General features: G+C 44.6%; 1 protein-coding gene across 9 annotated transcripts in view; it reads left to right on the forward strand.

Moving 5' to 3' along the window:
* Positions 1-19,243, forward strand: part of MAST4 (microtubule associated serine/threonine kinase family member 4) — a 607,818-nt gene that overhangs the window by 524,663 nt on the left and 63,912 nt on the right. For all 9 annotated transcript variants that reach the window (XM_075590393.1, XM_075590412.1, XM_075590402.1 and 6 more), the window contains 2 exons: positions 8,346-8,413; positions 9,406-9,491. In XM_075590393.1, the coding sequence (XP_075446508.1) occupies positions 8,346-8,413; positions 9,406-9,491 (154 nt within the window). The remainder of the gene's footprint in view (positions 1-8,345; positions 8,414-9,405; positions 9,492-19,243) is intronic.

The following is a 19,243-nucleotide window of genomic DNA, read 5'->3' on the forward strand; positions in this document are numbered from 1 at the left end:
TACTGCTGTAAGCTTGCAGATGTAGCAAGTGTCACAACCACAATGTAATAATGCAAGAAACAACAAGGTAAATATAACACACTAAGGCGATAACACAGGCGTTGCCATTGCTTTAAATAGCGCTAGCGGTAAAAGCATGTTCGTGTTATTGGCAGTAACGCCTGATTCATCTGTATTGTGGACAACACAGACGTCCCACATGAATAGGAAAAAGGGAGTTAGTGGATGTAGATAAGATTGGAGGGGTTGGTTGTCTACAAAGGAGGATTTGGGGAGTTTTGGCAATGGGATCTCTGTGGAGCCAGGATTTGGGGAGATGTTAACACAGAGCAGTAGAGGAAGTATGGAAATGTAGGCGTAGGTCAGTGAGGAATATCTATTGTAGTGCGGAAGGGGATAAGAAGGAGGTGGAGCTCATAACTGCAATATGAGAGGGAGAGAGGGAACTAGGTTATTGTTGATTTGAGAGAGTTGGAGTTGGGGAGTAAATGAATTTTTGGAGAGGTAGAGCACTGAGAGCAAGGTGTTAAACCTAAGAGTCTGAGGTCAAGTGAAGAAAGTGGAACAACAATGAGACATCCAGGGTACAGAGGGGCAACAGAGTAGGGGATGATGATCTCTGGGTCATTTCCTGATTTTAAAAGGATGGGAAGGCTCTCAGGGGGCAACCTTTGCTGCGACTTTCATGTTCATTGTAAGCGAGTCAGAGGTGAAGTGAAATGGCTGAAAGTAATAAGAATGGTGAAAATGTTCATTAACACAGGACAATAAAGTTGGTGCACAGACTTAAAAATGCAGTAGCTAAGAAGTGATGAATGACAAATGATTTGAATTAGCATAGAGAAATAAATCAAAATTATATTCTTTAAATCTTATTAATTCTGTCCATGTAGGAAGGAAACCCAGGATTTGGGCTGCGGTCTAATCACATTGCATCATTTGAAATATATTAGTAATACATGTTTGAATTACAATTGATTCTTTACCTGCATCATTTTTTTCGGCTACATGTGTATTGTAGTGTGTGATCGAACCTGCATTTTGTGGTTGCGCTAAACCGTTTTGAGGTCCTAAAGATTAAAAAAAAAAAATATCTGGAAAATTCAGTGGTTGTGCAATTTGCATCCCAAGAAAACTCACGACAACGGGTTACCCTTTTGAATTATTACACTCAATGAATCTTGCTTTAAAAGCAGAACCACAACAGATTAATCTCTTATGAGATACTGTTGGATGCCTTTCTGAAAAGTTCCCTGGAGGAAGATTTGTTTGCTTTTTGCCTGTGGTGTTTAAATTGCCTTCCTTACCTTTTTTTGAATTGTTAGTCTTCAGAAATGGATTAAATCAATGATATAAAATAGGCAGATGTGTAATGGTATTTAGATTAGTTTAAAAAAATCTATTCAGGCATTTCCAAATGGATCCTGGGCTTCTTGCTTTTAGTGCTGACTCTGGGATTCGTTCCATTAATGCCCACTGTTTGCAGATATTATGTGTTTCCAAGATAAGAGTTGCTGGATTCCTTTTGAAATGGAATTATTCATTGACTTGTTCACCATGACCATTTTTTTTTCTGGAGGAATGTCAACATATTTTAAGATATTTAGAATTGATTTTAAAGCCAATGTAGTGCAACCAGTATTTAGTCATTGAATATAGTATTGGGATTACATTTAATAATCTGAAAAGTGTAAATCTGTATACAAGAAGTATCGATTTACACTTCTAATTTAAAATAAATGTGTGTGCAACTCTACCTACATTTGCAATACGTCATTTATATTGGTGATTGTATGCATAACAGTAGAACCATTTTCTAGTGCATATATGTATTCTCATTGAATTAGAATAGAAAATTAAAATGTATCCATTTTATTCGTATCTTAATGGACTAAAATCAGTTTCCGGGTATGTGTGACTAATATCATATCACATTTTACTTGCTGTATTTATACAGTATTCAAGTAACAAGTTATATTCCAACAACTGTCCTTAATAGAATGTTGAGATCAGCAGAAGAGATGAAATCACCTGAACACTCGGGGGTATCTTAAAATGTTCACCTTGTCGCCATACAGCTTCTTCCGGTGAATGTTAACTCGACCGGCATCCTGTTTCAAACCGGTGCTTAGGCAATCACCATAAACACAGAAGAAACCACACTGCAGTCAGTGCAAAACCATGTGTGTTTAGTTTACATTATTATATACAGAGAGAACACAGAGCACAACTTTTCAGAGGGGGACCACCAACTGACAGTGAGTGTGTTCCCCCCCAAAACATAGTGCTATGTGTTTGCACATTCTCTGCATATAAATATGTCAAATAAATACAAGGTGTGATCTTATTTGGCACCAACTCGGCAGTGCTATTACTTCTCTGTTCATGGCGCTCATAAACATTCTACCAGTAGAGAGAACTAAAACACACAGCAAATACCAGGTGCAGCCAAATTAATTATGTAATATCACCAGCAATGTTTTGGTCCCTAAAATACAGACTAATGTAGCCATGCTGTAAAATGGACTGCAGTTTCCTCTCCTGCTGGCAGTAAGCCTGGTAAGTTATAGGGATGCCAGCAGTAATCATGGAGGTTTGCCCTCACAACCTGGTGAGGTGCCCTATGTGTGGATGGGAGTGGCTACATACTCTAAGTCCACCATTAGTGACATCAGAGATGTGCCTGCCTCCTGAGAGATATAAGGCACAGCACTGTTCAAAGTTAGTGTGTGTTGGAGTAAGGAGCAGGTCTTCGTTGAGACCTGGGGATAGAGGGCGCTAGTGCTGTAACTAGTGGCCCTATACTGATAAATCAGCATCAAGTTGTTAACGCCATACTGTGTCCAGGGACCTGGCACAGGGGTGATCTCCCTGAGGGGAGAGGGGATCCCACTCCATTGGGAGGGTGTACCTTTGAAGGGATCACGCGCCGAGATGTGCGGCTGAGTCAGTCACTGCGAGGGGCAGCTAGCCCATACCGCAACTACAATAAAGATGCTCAAGTTCAACAAATCCTTGCTGTGTGGGTGTGAAGTTCTTGCACAGGAGGAGGCACCACAGAGGAGTTCCTCATCAGTCACATCTTCCTGCGGACGCAGAGATCCTGATGAGGTGGAGGCGCTGCACTGGATATAGGTAGGACTCATGCACACTACCTCAGCTGCCTGTCTGGGTTGGCAATCCCCACACAACATCATGCGGGAGACTCAGGAGTCCTGTTGCCAACAGGTGCACCACCAGACACAACCATGTAATGGGGGCTGGTTAGACCACAGAGGCCAATATGAGATTGGGTGGGTCAGGCCAGGTCAGAAAATCCGTTACATTTGGAGGCGCTGCTGAGAGACCTGTCAACAGGACAGGCTTCTGCTAGGCACACTGGGAAACAGGGAGAGTGTATGCTGCCACTTTGTGCTGTGTTGGGACGGAGCCTAGGGGTAGTCAGGGGGCTGATGGAGTATTGTCAGCTCGCAGGGACGACCTAGGGGCCTGAAAGGAGTTGGGGGTTTGGAGAGGGGCTATAGCTGTCCTAGTCACCTTGAGGCAGTGCTAGTTGGTAGGATGCCTGGAGGGATAGCCTGTTAACGTGGTCAGGAATTCTGGAAAGGGTCTGCGCTAGGCTAGCCAACAGTAGATAGACGCCCATGTACTGCATGGAAGAGCCAGAGTACTCTAGCCCATTCCAGATCACTTACCGAAGGGAGCACAGACTGGGAGGAAGGAGATACAGCAGACACAGAGTGAGCCTAGCCTGAGGTAGTGCAAACACGAGTCCAGCCTACATTAGGTACACAAGGTGGTGCATCAAGACAATCTTTATTGTACCGGTATGGTGGCTGCCCCGGAGAGAGGAGCTCCATGTACAATCACAGTAAATGCAGCAACCAAATGGCGACCGCAAGAATGGAGGATCCGCGCGGTGCGGACGGTCCAAAATGGCGGACGGAGGCAGATGGAGGGAGCGCATGTAGTGTGCGTTCCGCTGAAGAGCAAGCTACTGATGTGACTTTGGCAAGCCTGTTGTGGAGTGGCGCGAAAGCTGTGGCCGTGCCGTTTTGGTCCTGCCTAGGATCTAGGGGTACTACCCCTGAGGACATTGAGGAGGACATCATAGTAGTGTGTGGAGAAAATGATGAAGTTGCCTATCAGTCGGCATACAAACAGTTAAACGCTTCCTCAACGTTCAAAGAGACAGTGCGAACCAAAATGGCGGCTCCCGCATCCCTGGGAGACCGCGTGGGCCGAGTGCAGAGAATTCTGCAAATGCAAAAGTTGCAGACAGTTGGCCGGGATTGGCACCAAAGAGAGAACCCCGCCCTGCTGGGGGTAGTGGCGCGAAAGCTGTGGCCGCACCCTCCAGGACTGTGACAGACTCAGAGCCAATTATGGGCCATAACGTGAATCTGTGGGACCCTCCCCAAATATTCACCAGGGGGAGTGGTTTCCAATTATGCCCAGTGGGAACGGATTCAGCTGAGCGAGGAGCTGGTGAACCGGCCGCACCCTTACAGAAAGTAATCCCTGTAATTAGTGCTGCCTGTGGAGGAAAAGACAAAGAGGCTGAGAAAATTTGGCCGGGGATGGCGCCAAATAAGGAGTGGTGCTCGGGTGTTGGCGCGAAACCTGAAGCCGCGCCCCCCAGGACTGTGAAAACTACAGCACTAATCCCAGGACATCCTATAAAGTTGTGGGACCCGACCCTCATCTCCACTAGTGGGGGTGGCTTCCAGCTTTGTCAGATGAGGGTGGAGCTAGTCAAGACAGTGGTTGGCAACTCAACCCCTGCTTGTCAGTCACGCGGAGCCAGTACACTGAACAGACCACTGCTGTGAGTACCTCCTACCGTGACTATGGCCTGCAAGCAAGGAGAAAATACATTAGTCTCCACCCAACCCTATTCGGCGCCAGGAGGCTTCCTGGTGATTCGGGTGGCGGGCACTGAGACAGTGGCGTGCCTCTGCTTACAGTGCAGACTACCCGGTGGCGCCGTGGGTACGCTGCCCGCAATGTGTCCTCCAGTACTTGTGGCCTATGCCCACTTTGTACCCATCCAGGCCGTCGAAGCGGTGGGGGATGCGGCTATGCTGGCAGCCGAGCTTCCCGGTGCGCTATGGAGGGAAGGTGTGGATTTCGGAGAATGGGGATCGGGGCCGGTTGCCAAAACTGAGCCCGAGGAGAAAGAAACTATCGGCCGGTGTGCCGGCCGAGAACCTAAGCGGCGGTCACCCCGGGGGGTGCCCCCAAGCAAGACAGAGTTGGATTCCTCTGATGAGGAATCCGTGGCGTCGTCCGGTGTGGCGACCCGGCAACCAACAAACTCCTGTGGCGGTAATGGGAAAAAAGTGCCACTTACCGGTGCTGTCGGTGAAAGGAGCCGGGTGTCACCAGTGCCGCGAAAGACCGAGAGACGGAGTCCTTCGATTCCAGGGACCGGCGGGTCCAGTGGTGAGGGTCGATCCACGCCCACACCCCGGAGCGGTAAGAGCAGTCCTTGTTCTTACCTGGCTCTGACGACGACCTCGGCGGAGGAAAGGCGTTACCAGGCCCAGGCGGGGCGGCTGAACCAAGCGGAACTTCCGGATGTCGTGGTGGAGGAAGAGGTCCCGCTTGGGGACCCATCCCAAGATGGCGGAGCATCCAGCCTCGTAGATGACGTCACTTCCGGCGGGCATGGCAGACCAACTGGAGAGACGACTACGCATCGTGGATCAGGCAGTGCTTCCCGATCGCCCGGTCCCAAGAAGAGTTGGCAGGTGGCGAGAAAGGAGAGCGGTGAGACTCGACCAGCGGAGAGCCCTTGCGGTAACTCTGGACAATGCAGTGGGAGAGAGCGGGTCGGAACCCCGCGGATACCCACCGTCCGCCCTTATGCCCAACCCCACGCCCTAGCTAAAGCCCCAGTCCCGGTCACGTTTTCCCGGGGGTCCTTGTCAAGTTTGGGAATGTCCGGAGGGTCCCAGGGTACCTCCGAAGAACGGACTGGGGAGAGACTGGGGGGTTTCACATCAGATGACGGGTCGTTGGGTGGGGGTTATTCGCGGGAAGTGTCAATTTCTAGCGGGTGCCCTAGCGTGGTGAGCGTAACGCTAGAAAATAGGCCCAAACGAGTGGGGCGGCCTAATTCCCGATCTACTGGGACATCTGGGGTGTCCTCCTGGGGAGAACAAGAGAAAGGGGACTCCATAGAATCTGCCCCTGAAGAGTTTAGGGAGACCCAGTGGTGGGCCCCCTTATTCGAGGGTTATGTGGGTTGGTTGGACCGTACTCGGTTCCTACTAGAGAGAGAGGATGTGGTTGACTACTGGTGGGCTCGTGGGGAGTTTACTGCAGAATAGCGGAAAAGGGAAATGCAGGAGCGGGTGGTACCAGATCCGCCACCATAACATAGAGCCCATGGGTCCCAGTAGATCAACGGATCCGGTAGAACCGGATGAGCCCCTATCGTGGGTGTTACCCGGAAAGGCAGGTAATGCCAAGTTGACCCGTGTCAGTAGAGCGGAGAGGGCCATTATGACAAAGTATAAAAATTCTCATGGCCTGGAATATCCGTATGTCCCTGAACCCCTCATGCAGGAAATTGAGGACAACAGGGATAGGTGGTTGCGCGAAACCATAGAGTTATATATGGTTAACAAGGGTGGCGCCATTACTGGGCACAAGGCCGAATAGAGGATCGCGTAGCTTATGCGGGTATGGAGCATAGGGCGGAACATCTACAAGCACAAGGTTGTATACAGACCAGAAAATGGGCTACCGCGAGAGTACTGCATCATGGTACTGGATATGGGGGGACGGGAAGTTAAGAAGCCCGACCCACGTCACTATTACTAGGAGGTACAGGACAGATGTTGCGTGAGTTAGTGCCTGCTGGTCAGGGCGTGCTTGGTGCGATACTCTTTGCTGATAATGCAACTGTTATAACCAATTATGTGTGTAATTTTACAGTGTTTCCCGAAGAAGGTACATAAATTTAGGTCCCAGACGGGTCGTTGGGATACACCAGGGGGAGAATGTAGCCAGCTGTAAAATGGACTGCAGTTTTCTCTCCTGCTGGCAGTAAGCCTGGTAAGTTATAGGGATGCCAGCAGTAATCATGGAGGTTTGCCCTCACAACCTGGTGAGGTGCCCTATGTGTGGATGGGAGTGGCTACATACTCTGAGTCCACCATTAGTGACATCAGAGATGTGCCTGCCTCCTGAGAGATATAAGGCACAGCACTGTTCAAAGTTAGTGTATGTTGGAGTAAGGAGCAGGTCTGCGTTGAGACCTGGGGATAGAGGGCGCTAGTGCTGTAACTAGTGGCCCTTTACTGATAAATCAGCATCAAGTTGTTAACGCCATACTGTGTCCAGGGACCTGGCACAGGGGTGATCTCCCTGAGGGGAGAGGGGATCCCACTCCATTGGGAGGGTGTACCTTTGAAGGGATCACGCGCCGAGATGTGCGGCTGAGTCAATCACTGCGAGGGGCAGCTAGCCCATACCGCAACTACAATAAAGATGCTCAAGTTCAACAAATCCTTGCTGTGTGGGTGTGAAGTTCTTGCACAGGAGGAGGCACCACAGAGGAGTTCCTCATCAGTCACATCTTCCTGCGGACGCAGAGATCCTGATGAGGTGAAGGCGCTGCACTGGATATAGGTAGGACTCATGCACACTACCTCAGCTGCCTGTCTGGGTTGGCAATCCCCACACAACATCATGCGGGAGACTCAGGAGTCCTGTTGCCAACAGGTGCACCACCAGACACAACCATGTAATGGGGGCTGGTAAGACCACAGGGGCCAATATGAGATTGGGTGGGTCAGGCCAGGTCAGAAAATCCGTTACACTAATAAGACATATTTCTTTTCACTATACAGTATGTGAAGAGCGCTAGATCTGTTTTGTTTGCATTACCCTGGTGCGCATGGTATGTCGTTTGCCAGGGTTACCCACAAGAGTGTACTTTCTCATTACCCGCAGTTAATTGCATAGAAAATTAGATCATGCCTTACTTTTTCTCATTGAGATTTGGAAGAAATAATTATATGAAATGTTTACACACCATGTTTAACCCACAGAGCCAATTAACTTCTACAGCAAGTCTTGTTAATTGGAGCGGGGCAGGGATCTTGTGAGGGTCACAATTATAATATCATATATAGGTACAAGTGATCTCTGAATGTGCTAACGTTTAGTTAAATATTAGGCTTCTCGTTTCATTTTAGGCACTATTGTACGATAGAATTTGGAAATCCGTTTGCAGCCAATCCATTATAATGCAATTACTGTACGGCTGCTTACTACTCTTCCCAATGCAGAGACAATATTGTTTTAAAAACACTTTCTTTTTTTGTTTAAAGAAATGGCCTTGCTGGCTAATTACGACAGTGGAACAGCAGAAACGCCTGAAACCGATGAATCAGTCAGTGTAAGTCACAAAGCATATCAGTTCCTTGTCATCATTTATAAATACATTAACAATCTAGTCATTACAGATGTAGACTTACCTCCCTCTAGGGAAGGGGCCAGCCGATGCAACTCCATGATTGTCTACCTGCTGCCTACGGCTGCTTTGCACCCAGCTGTGTATCGCTCCGGTCTGTTTCCCCTAGCTGTGGGGAATGGTAGAGGGGTTACATCTGTACGTAAAACATGATTGATTTTGTTCTACGGATTTTTACCACCTAATACTGTATGTTCCTTGGACTAATATTGTGTACGGGCAGTCCTCGTTTTACAACGCTTCGCTTTACAACGAATGGCTTATCCAACGCTGTGCAATGCATACCTATGTTCATTTTTACAACGCCAAAACGGCTTATCCAACGCTCTTACAACGCTTTGCAAAGTTGTTTATGTGTATATAATATATATATATAATATAATATTATATTATACTATATAATATATTATATTATTATGTTATATTATATATATAATACAGTATATACACTATATAATTTATGTGTGTGCTGCGTATCTTATTGCCTGCATAAAATATTTGGTGTATTTTAGTGTTAAAAATGTCTTCAGGAACGGAACCTTTCATTTAAACAGTGTTCCTATGGGAAAACGTGTTTCGCTTTAAGACGTTTCGCTATCCAACGCCATTCTGAGTAACGAATTGTGTCGGATAACCGAGGACTGCCTGTAATACAATTTTCTTTTAACATAGAAATTACATTACAGAATTACAATTGAACTTTATGTTCATTGAAGCAATTCAGCTGAGATCTGCACTATTGGCCACCGTAACTTCAATTTATGATATGAAACATTGTACTTTAGCCAATTTAAGATACAATTGTGCGATATGGAACCTCCGCTGAAATTGGGCAAATAGCAATAAATGTACATGGTGAGAGTTTAAGGTGATTGTAATAGTTAGTCATGCTTATTGTGTTTATTTATTTTTTATAGAGCTCCACCAAATCATTGAAAATTAGAAGGAAACCTTGTGAAAGTGATTTTGAAACAATTAAACTCATAAGCAATGGAGCGTATGGGTAAGTTACAAAAGTCTCAAAAGATTTGTTTATATTATTTTCATGTGAAGTGTAATTAATATTAAAGTATGAAGATCTAATGCTGGGGTGGTCAACATGTGGCCCGCGGCAGCATTTGGATGGCCACATGTGTTGGAGCAAAAAAGAAAAATTGACCGAAGAATCGATTTTAAGGAAAGGAACTATACGAGATCCTTAAAATTAAAATAAAAACATGGCACAACATTATGAATATTAATATACATTTTGAAAATGAACACAATTTGAGTAACACCTTCTTTCTAGGTCCAAATTTGCTACCCTGTATACTACATGTCATACCTATTAGCCATAAGGAATACTCATTTCTCTAGCTTATTTGACTATTGGTTTTGCATCAGACCATCGTGGGGGGTGGGGGGGGGGGTTGTTCTCATATCTAAATAAGAGCCAGTTCTGTGTTCTCTCTCTGACCCCTTCTCCAGCAGACCATGGATCCCAGGTCTGGGAGAACTTGTGGCAGTTCTCTCTCAGTCTGTTTTTCCATAGTGGAGATATGCCATATCCTTCGTTTTACCATGGCTAGAGAGGGGGCTTCCTGCTTTTTCCAGGATGCCGCAATACAGCATCTCCTGGCTGACATGATATGAGTAATGCAATGAGATATTTTAAATGCAGTCTTCTTTTTTTTTTTTTTTTTTTTATTAGGATTTAAAAAAAATTTCACCTCAAGTATTACAAAGAAATATATATATTTTTATGCTTTTACTATCCTTGTTTACTTTTGGTGTTATTTAGTTTAGGTTTAGTTATTAATATAAGCCTGATGTAGGGGGGCAGTAGGACACAGCAGACCAAAAACTGTGCCTACTTATTGGCATGTCTGGGGGAAAAAAGGTTGGACTCCCCAGGTCTAAAGCAACATCCTATTGGTTTGTTGAAGGTTTTGTAAAAAATATCTTTCCTTTAGGTACAGTATGTATTTTTTTTTCTAATATTTTACGCCCTTGAAACTTTATTTTGTTTTCTTTGGATTGTTTGTACAAGAGACTCTATAAGGCCAATAAGTGTGTGGGGAAGGGGCCTTGGCTTTGATAGAGGCAAGTTTAAAACTAGTTGTTTCTGGAGAAGTATTGAGTAGGAGATTAATTGGTGGAGTAAAGGTCTATAGAGATCCGTACAGGTACGAGACAGATTTCAAATGCAGAAGTAGCTACATATTGCTTGTAACCTAGAGTTTGAAGAATGTGTTACTTCATAGAAAAGGTTAAAATACCTTACTCATTTGTTTTGTATAGTCTTCAATTTAAAGAAGAAGGCGTACTTAAAAAAAATAAAAAATAATGTAATTGAGAGAATTAGCCGTTATTTAACCCAGGTGCTGCCAAAAGGACATGCTTTTCCACCAGCAGAAGTGATGAAGGGAAATAAATGGACATGGCCATCATGATTATTTTGTCCCAACCACTTTGGATGATAGTTATTCAGAGTAGTCCTACACATTTCTAACTGGTAAACCAGAAGTACTTGAGGAAAAAAACAACATGGGGGCCTGCTCGTTTAAAAGTAGTTTTATTTTTGATTGCAGGGACCAAGGCACCGTTAAATCAGGGAAAATGTGTCGTTACCTAAAACAGGGATGCCTGATATTTCTCCCTGAGTTAACGCGTTATTCACTAAAGTTATTATATGCATAAATAACAGCCATAGTTGAGCTCATTAGAATAGAATTAATGTCACATTGGTGGGGCTATATAAGTAAAACTTCTTTCTACTCTGACGTTCACTAGAATCCATCATCTTTGTAGACATGATATTGTTTTGGGAATGCCTTTGCAATAACCTGAGACCCTGATTACATCTCTAGTTTTGTGCGTGGAACTATATTATATATATTCCATTTTTTAAAATATTTTTAGATATTACTATATATATATATATATATATATATATTACTATATATATATATATATATATATATATTACTATATATATATATATACACATATATATATATATATATATATATATATATATACATATGAAAATAAAAGACAGAGCCCTTATTAGCATACACCTATACCCTGCAAAACAGACCTCACACTGCAGGATGATATACCCAGCACAGATATTAAACAAATGTTTCTAGATTAGCAGGAAACCAAGCAAATTGCAATCTAAAAAATGAATAAACAAAATTGTGAAAAAATATATAAAAAATGAAAAATATAAAAAATGTATTTTGGCAACAAAAACAATAAAAAAAAAGAAGAAAAAATACCTATAAAAATTGTGTCTAAGTCTCTTTTGTATTGTTGACAAAAATATATAATCAATATAAAATGATGTCCATACAAATCCTTAAAAATGAATTAGAAGTCCTGGGCAGCTTAATTCTTGGGATCACCAACCTCCCAACGATACCTAAGAAAAAAAAGAAGAAAGAAAAAGCGCCCGATCCTAGTGTAAATTCAGATTTAAAAGGTTTTAATTGACATGAACAGACGATTGCCAACTCACACTTTGTCAGTTTAAAATAAGCAATTTATGGGACAAGCCCATGCACCACGCTGACGTCCAAGTTTCAGAAGTCTTCCATCTGCATACAAATTTGGCTGCTGTGAATCAGCCCTGCTGTGGGATATGCTGCCGGTACAACCTTTCTCCTCTGCAGGGATGGTAGATGTTTCTGGCTGTATTCAATCACCCACCGGTCGAGTAGCAGGATGCAGGAACTGACGTCTGTGCTCTGGAGCTTGAGCTGCTTGGCCACCGTAGTTTCCTGTACCATGTGACCCGATGGAAGACTTCTGAAACTTGGACGTCAGCTTGGTGCATGGGCTTGTCCCATAAATTGCTTATTTTAAACTGACAAAGTGCGAGTTGGCAATCGTCTGTTCATGTCAATTAAAACCTTTTAAATCTGAATTTACACTAGGATCGGGCGCTTTCTTTCTTTTTTTCTTATATATATATATATATATATATATATATATATAGATATTGATATTGATACAGCAGTTGGCACTACGGTAGTATACTATTTTTGGATTACTACAGTGCTGCCTCTTTTTTCCTATGGTAAATATTTTTCTACAGTGTGTGTGTATATATATATGTATGTAACACCTTTCCCCCCCCCCCCCCCCTATCGCAGATGGGGACTGTGGACGGCCGTTCACAGAGGTACGCAATTAGGAGGCTTTATAATGTGAAATTATAATAAGGCTTTATTGTGCCTTTTCCTTTTTATCAGGAAAACATCCAAACAAGGGGGGGGGGGGGGGACAAAGCTTCCGTTCACTTGGGAGTATTTCTAGTGAAAACACTATGCAATCAATTCACATCTCCCTAGTCAAGCATTTCTCCCCAGCCCCAAAACATAGCATGCAATAAGCAGATATAAGCAGTCTCTTAAGAATAAAAGTCTTATCTGTTTGTAAGCTTCTCTGCTCTCCTGGAACCGCACCCGTGCGTGTACAGAAAATATCAGCATCCAGGTTTTAGAAGTCTTATTTGGTCCTTGTGGTTTGGAGGGAAAATCTTTACTGTCCCTGCTTCAGCTCCCTTGTCTTCAGGGTTTGTCAGCATACAGGTTTAGAAGTTTTGCCTGTGTCTTGAAAGCAGCTCTGCTATCTTTTGGCAGAGCTCAAGACAAGTGAGTCTCCAAGTTCAGCTCAGGTGTCAGCTAAAGAGTTCTCACTTCCTGTTTCAAAAGACAGGCTTTCTAAGCCATCTAATCAGGCAGGTGGTGTTTAGTAATTAACTACCAGAGGTTAACCACCACACTGCTGGATTAAAGGCACATTACTGAACAGGGATAAGTCCCCTGTTACATACCTCCCCTGTTTGTGGGAAGCTCGGGCTTACCACGGCCAAAGCCCATCCTTCCACTCTCATTCTAGATATATCTGTGACTTGAATGAGAGTGGATGGAGGAAGAGAACCCTCTGTCCCGCTGGGATTGGAGCCCTTTTTCCAGTTTATTTTTGTCTCCTCCCGAAGATGCTTGAGATCAGCACTCCTCAGTCGCTCGAGGAGGACTTTTTCCACGTAAAGTCTTTTTATCACGTGCGCGGTCTTGAGAATTCTGTTGCGTCAGGCACTCCTCTTTTTGTAGACAAAGTGTATGGCAACAGTTGTAGAGCAGTTAGGACTAGCCCTTAGAGTTATCTGCTCTTGAAGTGGTCTTTCTGCCGCTTCTCCACACCACGGAGTCGGCAGTTCAGCTTCTTCAGCTAAGGATTCTTCTGGCTTTGATTCTGCACTCCTACCTCTGTTTGTTGCCTGTTGGGCAGCTGTAGGTTTGGCTAGTGCTTTCTTTGGTGGCTCAAACTTTGTAATTTTGTTTTGAAGTTGCGTGGAGTCCCCAACTCTCACTGTACCCTTGTCCTTGCGGGCATTAGTTACTGTGGGATACTGGTGCTTGGGCAGAGCCAATACCTTTTTCCGTATTGGAGGAATCTGTATCAGAGTCTCCTTCATATTCTGGAGTTCTGTAATTTTTGCCGTCAAGGTTGCCGCTGCGTCTGTTTTCTCCTTGGTGTACTGACTCAAGGAAATGGAACTGTCTCTCTGTCTCTCCAGCTCTTGCTCCAGTTTCTGAGCCTTCTCAAGCTCCCTCTCATACAGAGTCACCTGGTATCGAAGCTCCGCTTCCAACGATGCTCTGAAGACATGCAGCGTGGCCTTTAGCTCCTCATACTGCTCTGTGGGGACGTACTGGGTATTCAGACGTTCTTGCAGCGCTTGTACCTCTTTAGCAGCCTGCAGTTTTTCTTCCTGTAGCGTTTGCTGCGTCTCCTCAGCATACCTGGAGGTGTGTACGCAGACCTTGCAGTTGGTTCTGCAGTCGGTGCTCTGCGTCAAACTTTTCCTTGACTTCTTCTGTTAACTGAAAATTTTCTTCTTTCAGTTTTAAGTTCTCTTTTTAATCTTGAATTTTCTCCTTTTTCAGTCTCTGTATTCTTCAGGGCTTCTTTGCAGTCCTCCTTCCATTTACACACATCTGCTTTGAGAATGACCATCTCCTGGCGTGAGACTTCCTTCTCTAGGTTGAGGGTCTGAAGCTCCTTCTGAGAGACTTTGAGATCTGCATCAAGATTACCAATAGTTTCTTTAGCAATGTCCAGCTCCTCAGTGAGACTGTGTAGTTCCTTTCTGGAAACTTCCAGGTCTGTGCGGCAGCTGTTGGTCTCATGATGTGAGGCATTCAGTGCTCTGCGGAGTGTCTGAACCTCTTTCTGAGATACATCCACTTCTATCCGGACACTGTTGATCTCCTGTTGTGAGGCATTCAGCTTTATGCGAAGAGTGTGAACCTCTTGCTGGAAGACTGTCATCTGCTTCAGTGCCTCCTCATACTTCCGCTTTAGCGTAGCCACCATTTTATCAGATTGGCTCTGCTTTTCATCCATGGCGGAAATAGTAGCCTTTGCAGTATCTAGCTCAGTCTTGAGATCGTCCAATTCTGTCCTGGCTAAAGAGTAAATTGTGAGCACATCTTTTTGTAGCCTCACGTTATTTTTTTGTAGCTCTGTGTTATCTGCTCTCTCACGTTTCAATTGTTCTCGAAGTAGATCACAGTCACGCCTGGCAATTTTCAGGGAGTCTTCAGGGCTGGTCAAGGGAACGTCACTCACTGGTTCCGGCTCCGCTTCCCTGGGATAGTTGGTTGAGGGTTCCTCACTGTTGGCACCGGACAGACACTTCTTTGGGGTACTAGACTTCTGCCTTGGGCCCTCTGGATATTCGGTTAACCGTGGGACGAATTCTCCATTTTCTCTAGGCTGCAGGGCAACTCTGTCCCCCATTTTCTCCACAGGATCTGCGGACGTGTCTGTTACTTCCACGGTAAGTGAAGAACCGCTTTTCTTTTTCCGCCTTTTTGATTTGGATGACACCGTCCCTTCAGGGATATTGGGGTCTCCATCTTCATTTGAAATTTTAGCAGCTTCATTATATACGCCAGGCTTTTCTTGCAGCTGCTTTAGCTGACAGAAATATTCGGTGATCCACTGCTCCCGCTCTGTCTCCTGCTGATCATATTCGTCATCAAAGGGAGCGGTCTTTTCTGTTCGTGCCGAGTTCAGGCACCCCCACCATTCTTGGGGTGTTTTGTGGGTGTGACTCGGTTCGGGTTCCCCATAAGAGACGTCTTCCTGTTTATTGGACTGGAAGGGTCACTCTTCCGTGGGGTAGGGTTCATTACAGGAACGCTGCAACTTGTCCTCCATTTTTAGGCTATCAGGTGTAATTTTCTTCCTGACCTCAGGAGGCGCTATTGCAGCTGTTGCCACTGTATTTGCTAGAACCCCCAATTGTGGTAGTCCTACAGATGGGCATATTTTGCTTGTAGAGGTCGTAGCTTGCACAGGCATCTCTGTAGACTTTTCTTTCTTGGGTAATTTTTTTTTCTCCCAATATCAGAAGTACTGTGCATGCATTTTCTTTTTATCAGGTATACAAGATTGTGCAGTTGCTAGGTAAAAAAAAAGTCTATTTGCTATACACCATTTATTTGCTAGGTGCAATCCCTCCGCTTCAGCAACAGAATTTGGTTTTCTGCCTGAGTTCAGTAATTTTCAGTCTCATCTTTGGGTATTATGGCATTCACACTTCCCACTTTGGGTGTCTGTTTTGCTCCCAAGATAATAGGCATACTTTTTTACTTGCAGAAAAAAAACATTCTTTGCAGTGGACTCAACACTCAGCAATTGGCTTTGAAAAACCTTTTCCTTTATAGGGCAATTTTACACTCAGCATTTGTTTGCTAAAAATTCCCTTGCTTCAGCACAGTCTTGTATCAATTTTCACACTTTTCTGCATATACTCCATTTACAGCTGGTAGCCCTATGCGGTGTGGCAACCTTTATTTGCAAAATCAGTACCACTCGTGGGTCACCATCTGTATTCACTGCTTCAGCGAAACTTTTGAAAACAACAAACACCTATCCCTTTTCAAGGGCTGACTCACTTCTTGGACCCTGACTATGGCTGGAAGGCAAAACCCCTATTTCAATGACCATATTACGCTTTGTGATAGGCGAATAAAGTTTTAGCTGCTTCAGCAGTCTCTCTCCTCTTGGGATTGGGATAAAGAGTCCATCTGTGTTTTTTTAAGTTTCAATGCAGTGTAAGTTTCAGTGCAGTGGTGTGTCCCTTTAATTCTGATCTCTGCTGCATGAGGTTTTTTTTTTTTTAAGTTTCTCAGACTGTTTGTAGACAAAAAGCATAAAAAAATTTTTTCACATAAAACTCTCCGGTCCTTTTTAACTACAAAGACACCTCTTGTCCCACCTCGGACACCATATGTGGACGGACGTTCACAGAGGTACGCAATTAGGAGGCTTTATAATGTGAAATTATAATAAGGCTTTTTTGTGCCTTTCCCTTTTTATCAGGAAAACATCCAAACAAGGGGGGGGGGGGAACAAAGCTTCCGTTCACTTGGGATTATTTCTAGTGAAAACACTATGCAATCAATGCACATCTCCCTAGTCAAGCATTTCTCCCCAGCCCCAAAACATAGCATGCAATAAGCAGATATAAGCAGTCTCTTAAGAATAAAAGTCTTATCTGTTTGTAAGCTTCTCTGCTCTTCTGGAACCGCACCCGTGTGTGTACAGAAAATATCAGCATCCAGGTTTTAGAAGTCTTATTTGGTCCTTGTGGTTTGGAGGGAAAATCTTTACTGTCCCTGCTTCAGCTCCCTTGTCTTCAGGGTTTGTCAGCATACAGGTTTAGAAGTTTTCCCTGTGTCTTGAAAGCAGCTCTGCTATCTTTTGGCAGAGCTCAAGACAAGTGTGTCTCCAAGTTCAGCTCAGGTGTCAGCTAAATAGTTCTCACTTCCTGTTTCAAAAGACAGGCTTTCTAAGCCACCTAATCAGGCAGGTGGTGTTTAGTAATTAACTACCAGAGGTTAACCACCACACTGCTGGATTAAAGGCACATTACTGAACAGGGATAAGTCCCCTTTTACAGGGACCATGTGGGGAAATCTACACTTATGTTACCTGGTGTGGTGCGTTACCTGATAGGCTCACAGAAGACCTGAACCTCCGCCACTGGGAGCCTGGGGTTAACTGATTCGTCATACACAGCGCCTCCACCTGTAAGGGTTCCCACCTGAGTGGGATGGTCCTCTTACAGGAACCACAATAATAAGACACGCACACAGTGTATGCTAATAACTGTTTACTATTGCTAATACTAATAACTTCGGTACCTGTACCACACAGAATAATGCATATAGCCGTACACATAGAAGTGCACCGGGTGCACACATCAACATAAGTATTCCCCAGAGTACCTTATGTCCAAACCCAGCCCCGTGTGATGGAGATAGCGCTATCCATGGACGTGTTGGTGCACTATTTATAGATACCTGCCCGGGGCTCCAGCCCGCGGGTACCGCTATACAACCGGTATGGATCCGTCTGATCCGACGTGATGTCCTCCTACGCGTGGGGTGACTTCCAGCGTGGATAATATCACCACAGCTCCACACCGTCTGTACCTTGACGGGGATCCGCCTGTAGCCGGCAGGCCACAGTCACTGCTTTGCTGGGCCTCCACGAAGATAGTCTCTATGTAACTGAGGGGTCTGAGCCCAGACCCAGCAATCAGGCTGCTCGACACTGAGGGTGTCCTAACTTTACCAAATAGCTAAAGGGGCAGATCTCCTTACGTAGGGCCTGTCCCTGAAGCAACCACAAACTGGGGAATGGTAACTTATCTGGGACCTCTGGGGGTAACTAGGCCTAGTGCTAGGGGCTACTGCTCCCTGCACACACACCCTAACTCCCCCAGCTCCCAGCTCCAACTGACACTCTTTTTAAAAGCTGTCTAAACTGTCATCTCTCACAGCTTCACTGGTTGCCTAGCAACATGTAACTGCAGCCTCTCTCATACTGTCTCTATTCAGAACTGCCAGCGCAGGCTCCCTTGCACTGAAAAGGCCTTAATTGCAAATGCAGCCGCCCTATTGACTAAGCCACAGCATGTGACAATCCCCTGAGGGATATGGGGGCTATATGTATATATATATACATACACGTTTTAAGTTATGGTAACTTAAAACGTGATGGTACAGTAAACCCTACAGTCTTGAAAATTGCAAAGCCAGCAGTACAACCAACTTCACACTGATGATACCCATTAAGGTTGAAACATGTCTGCAAATGGTTTCTCTGGCTTTGCATCTGATTTCCATGCTGTGCTTTAAAGCTGTGTTAACAGCAAGCATTAGCTTATATGTGCTCCATGTAACAATTGTTTTTCAGACAAAAGGTGACACGTTGTGTGCTCATTTGCATGTCATTTCCCAGAATCCCTTGCTGCAGTGGAAGCACTGTATGCTGGGTGATAATGGTGAAAGGCAGGGTTGCAGACCTGCCTAAGACATGTGAATGTGCTCACAAGTGATCTTTTTATTTGCTGTTGTGTGTGTGTGTGTGTGTGTGTGTGTGTGTGTGTGTGTGTGTGTGTGTGTGTGTGTGTGTGTGTGTGTGTGTGTGTGTGTGTGTGTGTGTGTGTGTGCATTAACACATTTTTTTTTTTTTTTTACATAACACGGAGGACTTGCAGTCTTAATTTGACCATATACAATGTTTGCAGTATCCATGATTCATTTGACGGTATATATAAAATTACCGCTTAATCCCTTTGGCTACTGCCAAGTCTGCAGTACTGTGCAGTAGTGTGTCAGTATTTTGGTGACCCTGTCATACAGTATGCACAGTGGCTACAGGATGATACAGTATATCAATCTG

This window comes from Ascaphus truei, chromosome 1 (genome assembly GCF_040206685.1).
Source record: "Ascaphus truei isolate aAscTru1 chromosome 1, aAscTru1.hap1, whole genome shotgun sequence".
NCBI classification, from domain to species: Eukaryota; Metazoa; Chordata; class Amphibia; order Anura; family Ascaphidae; genus Ascaphus; species Ascaphus truei.